The following is a 4,634-nucleotide window of genomic DNA, read 5'->3' as shown; positions in this document are numbered from 1 at the left end:
CCTTTATTTTGTCAGGTAGGTTTCATATTCTCATTCTCACTTCTTACTTTTTTTTACCAGTAACCATAATAGAGGTACTTGAACTTTTAATTTCTACCACGGATAATTTTAATCTGTCTTAAGTTTATCAACATGAGAGTGGTTTATCTTTATTTCCTTTACTATTCATGAGTGGTTTATCTTTAGTTCCTTGACAGTGGTATACTTGTACATTGTCTCTCCCACCATCCGTACCTTCGGTAAATTATCTCTCCTCCTTATTAAGGAGCTTAATGATTTCTACTACATAATTTGCTCCCGTTGCTGTGCACGGGCACAATTACTAGTATATATATATATATATATATATATATATGAAAATGCTGATATGCTACACATAGCATAGAGGGCCTCTGTACAATGGCTCAATATTTGAGTTTTCAAAATCCTAACAGTTGATCCGAACCGTTCAACTTGATCTCCATATAAATATGCACTTGCAAACCAAATTTTACATTTTTTTAGAATTTTTTTACTATTTTTTTAGATAGGTGGAAAATCGCTTGATCTGAAAATTTGGTACCATTCAAATCAAGTGATTTTCTACCTATCTAAAAAAATAGTAAAAAAATTCTAAAAAATGTAAAATTTGGTTTGCAAGTACATATTCATATGGAGATAATGTTGAACGGTTCGGATCGACTGTTAGAATTTTGATAACTGAAATATTGAGCCGTTGCACAGAGACCCTCTATGCTACACGTTGAAAGTTGATCCAAAATTAGCTTTCTCTATTTAGAATTCTGTTGTAGTTGTTTTTATAAACATGAACGTGTGTAGTGGGATTAGTGGATTTCTAAATATAGCAGTAGTGGGTTCTATAATTAGTCATGTAGGTCAAGTTTGTAATAGCAGGATACATGGGGAATAATTCTATTTTGAGAATGTTTGTAATAGGAGGATAGGTAGTGGGGTACTAAATTTAGATGTTCCAAATTTAGTCTTTTTGTTATGCTATAAATTCAGATGTACTTTGTATCCGAATTAAGGAAGCAATAAAAGTTAATTTCAGCAGCAAATTTTTTTTCTCTCTGTAGCTGCATCCTTCCAAAATTTCCAACAAATTGGTACCAGAGCCAGGTTAGAGATCAGGGCAGATCCAACAATGGCAGAGAACATGAGCGTTTCGAATCCGTCGATTCCGCTGTTGAAGGGAGACAACTACAAGTTATGGAGTATCAAGATACAAACTTTGCTCAAGTCGCAAGGTCTATGGGAATTGGTGGAGAAGGGAGCACCGGACACAGATCCCACACCAACAGAAACAGCGAAGCGAGATGCGAAGGCGCTATTCTTCATCCAACAAGCAGTGGATGACACCATCTCCTCGAAAATTGCAGCAGCCACCAACGCAAAGGAGGCATGGACAACCCTGAAAACAACATTTCAAGGGAGTACTCAAGTCATGGCAATCAAGCTTCAAGGCCTACGCAGGGACTTCGAAACATTGCAGATGAACAATGAGGAATCCGTGCAGATTTATATCTCAAGAGTACAAGAGGTGGTCAACCAAATTCGAGCATTTCGAGGCACCATGAAACAGAAGACGGTGGTGGCGAAAGTGTTAAGGAGCCTAACACCCAAGTTTGATCATGTAGTTGCAGCAATTGAAAAGTCAAAATATTCAGGTTCACTGGCGCAAGTGGCAAAAGTGTTAAGTGGCGAAAGTGTTTGCAATGACCTCTCCAGTTTCTTCTGCGCAACCAGTTAACTGCCTCCATCTATTGCGGCCCGCAATAAGTCGGTTCAGAGCCCGAATTTGCTGTTTTTAGTTAGTTATTTCTAGGTTTTAGAGAGGGGTATAAAAGGGGACCTGTAGAACAGATTAAGGAGGTGTTTTTTGAGAGAATTTCTGGTTTTGAACAAGGAAAAACAAGGAAGAGAGAAGAAGGGAGAAAAGAACATCATCGATCAACCGGTTTTATTATTTTCTTTCCTTTGGAACTCTTTTTCTTTTGATTTCATTTGTGCATTAGTCATGACTGGCTAAAGGCCTTTCTAGGGTTGATTAGGGCTGTACTTGAAACTTTTTGTTATGATTTAGTTGGTTTTATTTTATATGTTCTTGTTCTTTGTTATGATCTATTCTTTATTTTAATTGATTGTGAAGACTTAATCGAAATCGCATGAAACCCTAGGATTTGGTATTTGCAATTGAGAGATTGAATATTAAGTCCCAACCATAAAGAATAGGGTATTTGATAGGCTAAGTACCGAGAGGCGACGCTTGTCTTATACGGGCTTTACCCAATAGGTTAGAAAATTGTACTAAGTACCGAGAGGTGAAGAATAGCTTTCTATTTTGTTGTACCTTAAAAAGTTGCCAATTAAATAAATGGAGAATTGGCAACTATTTTAAACACTTGAAAGATGCTAAATGTGCATGAAATCTTCCCAAGATGAAAAGAAATGACATATTAGAATTCATGACAAAATTCTATATGCAAAACCATGAACTTTGATATTTTATGCAAATTCTAACTCCAAATGGTTGAAGAGTTGTGAATTTTCAAAGGAAATGCTGACATGGCAGCCCCTGATTGGTGCCACGTGTCTCTGGGTACCCATAGCTTTAACCCTAACAATGCTGGGTGCAAATTGGGGTACCAAACCTAAACCTGACACCTCGGACCCACCAGTTAGCCTCTCATGATTATTTTCGCTGAGATCCAGAGATGAGCATACTCGGTTTACCAAAAGATAACATGTAAACCAAGCTGTCAGTGGTTCGGTTCACCATGCACCATGCCCAGCTAGGCTTGAGCTCATTAAAACCTCAGCGCATCGGCGCTTCCTGACCCCTTTGGGCACATACACTCGGTGCTGCATGCACCATGCATACCCTCATACATGGCTCACACTATGCCGAGCCCAAACAAAAGAAAGAAAAGATTGAAGAGAAGGAACTGGCGTGCGGGCTCCACCAGCCAGTCTCTCTTCCTTCTCTCTTCCCCTTTCTTCCTTCCTCCAGCAATGGAGAACTCCGATTCAAGTGGAGCAAAGCTCGGAATGCAAAATTGGGAGCATAATAGAGTTCCTTACCTCTATGCGACACTTTCTAAACGATCAACTTGACAAGGAGCAGTCTCAAATGGCCTGAACTCAAGGCACCCGAGTTAAAGGACTCATGAAATGGGGAGCAATGGAAGTCAATCAGAGCTCTCTGATTGTTTAGAGATGATCGTTGGGGGTTAAATGAAACCTTTCAATGCTCAATTTAAAAGATATATGTCCGGATTGGCCACTAGCACACTTGTATACATGAAAGCAGTGTATAGTGTATCCGAAAACGGAAATTGAACGTTAGGAGGGTCTGACACCCGAATTAACTTCATATGTAGCTGTTAATACACCTGTATAACAAGACAAGATAGAGGAATCTTCCTTCCCACACCTGAGGAGAGGCATGACTCCAAATCACCCAATCTCAGCCCTTTAAAAATACGAAATCAAGGGTACTGATTGCTGCATCCCATGGATAGCCAGCATGGCATGAATTGATTGGATTATAGCTCTGCAAATGACATCATAAAGGCTGGAGCTCCAATCCCAAGCATTGAAATTAAATTGAGGCAAATTAAGGGTGTTGATGCATGCCAGCATAGGCTCAGCTAACCCTAGACCTCTCATGCCTTCAAGGCTATATATACATGATCAAATGCAAGCTATAGCCAAATACAAGCTATAGCCTGAGGAGAGTAGAATTGATACACCTGAGGAGCCAAATACAAGCTATAGCCACCATATACACACTTGTATACACATACACACATACTGGTACGCATACATACCAGCAAGCTTGAAAGCTAAAATCCTTCTTCCTCTCTACTGAAATTAGGTAATCAGAAGGGTATAGATACAATGTAAGGCCTCAGAGGCCAGTTCATGTACCTTGATTTGATAAATAAAGCTTGTTTCTCCTTGAATCTTGTTCTTTTGATCTTTTTGCATTTTCTTGTTTCTCTTTGGTTCTGGTCTAATCCTTTACTTTGAAATCATGTAAATACCTTTAAAAGTGTATATAAACATTTAAAATCCAAAGCTTCACTGTTTTAATACAAAATTTTTTATAAAAATCACATTTTTAACCTATTTTCCTTATTTTCTGATCTTTTCTTCTTCTCTGCCTCCCTTGATCATTTCTATAAATTTATTATAGGCTAAGATGAGTGTAGTGAGCCAGATGGCATCCTTGCTACATGTCATTTACATCTTTGAATCCATGAAGTTTTGATGATAATGCCTTGAAATCAAGTGTAAAGGTGCCAAAACATGATTTTCAAACATTCAGGAGCCTCCCTGCATAATCTAAAAGTCCTGACATGTTTCAAATATCCTAAAATGATGATTTGATGAACTTTTGAGCTTTGATCTTCCTTTTATCTGATACTTGTACCAAAGCAGTGGCTTGAGAGCCCTTGAAATCTGTGGTAAAGTCAAACCAGACCCTAAAGTGACTTGTACCAGTCCCTGGTACCATACTAAGCATGTCCTCAGCACTCAATTGGTTTAGAAGTGTCACTGGTATAAAGGAATTCATTGAAAAGCACTGTTTGACCTCTGTTGACAGATCAGCCAATTGAGATCAGTAGAAG

At 38.6% G+C, this 4,634-nt stretch overlaps 2 protein-coding genes across 3 annotated transcripts in view; both read left to right on the top strand.

The window, feature by feature from the left end:
- Positions 1-4,634, top strand: part of LOC144554688 (putative disease resistance protein At3g14460) — a 48,354-nt gene that overhangs the window by 24,543 nt on the left and 19,177 nt on the right. The window lies entirely within an intron of this gene.
- Positions 1,145-1,750, top strand: LOC144553727 (uncharacterized). Its single transcript, XM_078301932.1, has one exon. The coding sequence runs from the start codon at positions 1,145-1,147 to the stop codon at positions 1,748-1,750; it is 606 nt and encodes a 201-aa protein (XP_078158058.1).

The sequence above is a fragment of the Carex rostrata genome, chromosome 5, assembly GCF_964058835.1.
Source record: "Carex rostrata chromosome 5, lpCarRost1.2, whole genome shotgun sequence".
In the NCBI taxonomy this organism is placed as follows: domain Eukaryota; kingdom Viridiplantae; phylum Streptophyta; class Magnoliopsida; order Poales; family Cyperaceae; genus Carex; species Carex rostrata.
The sequence above is the reverse complement of the archived record's forward strand: the minus strand, read 5'-3'. Positions and strand labels throughout refer to the sequence as shown.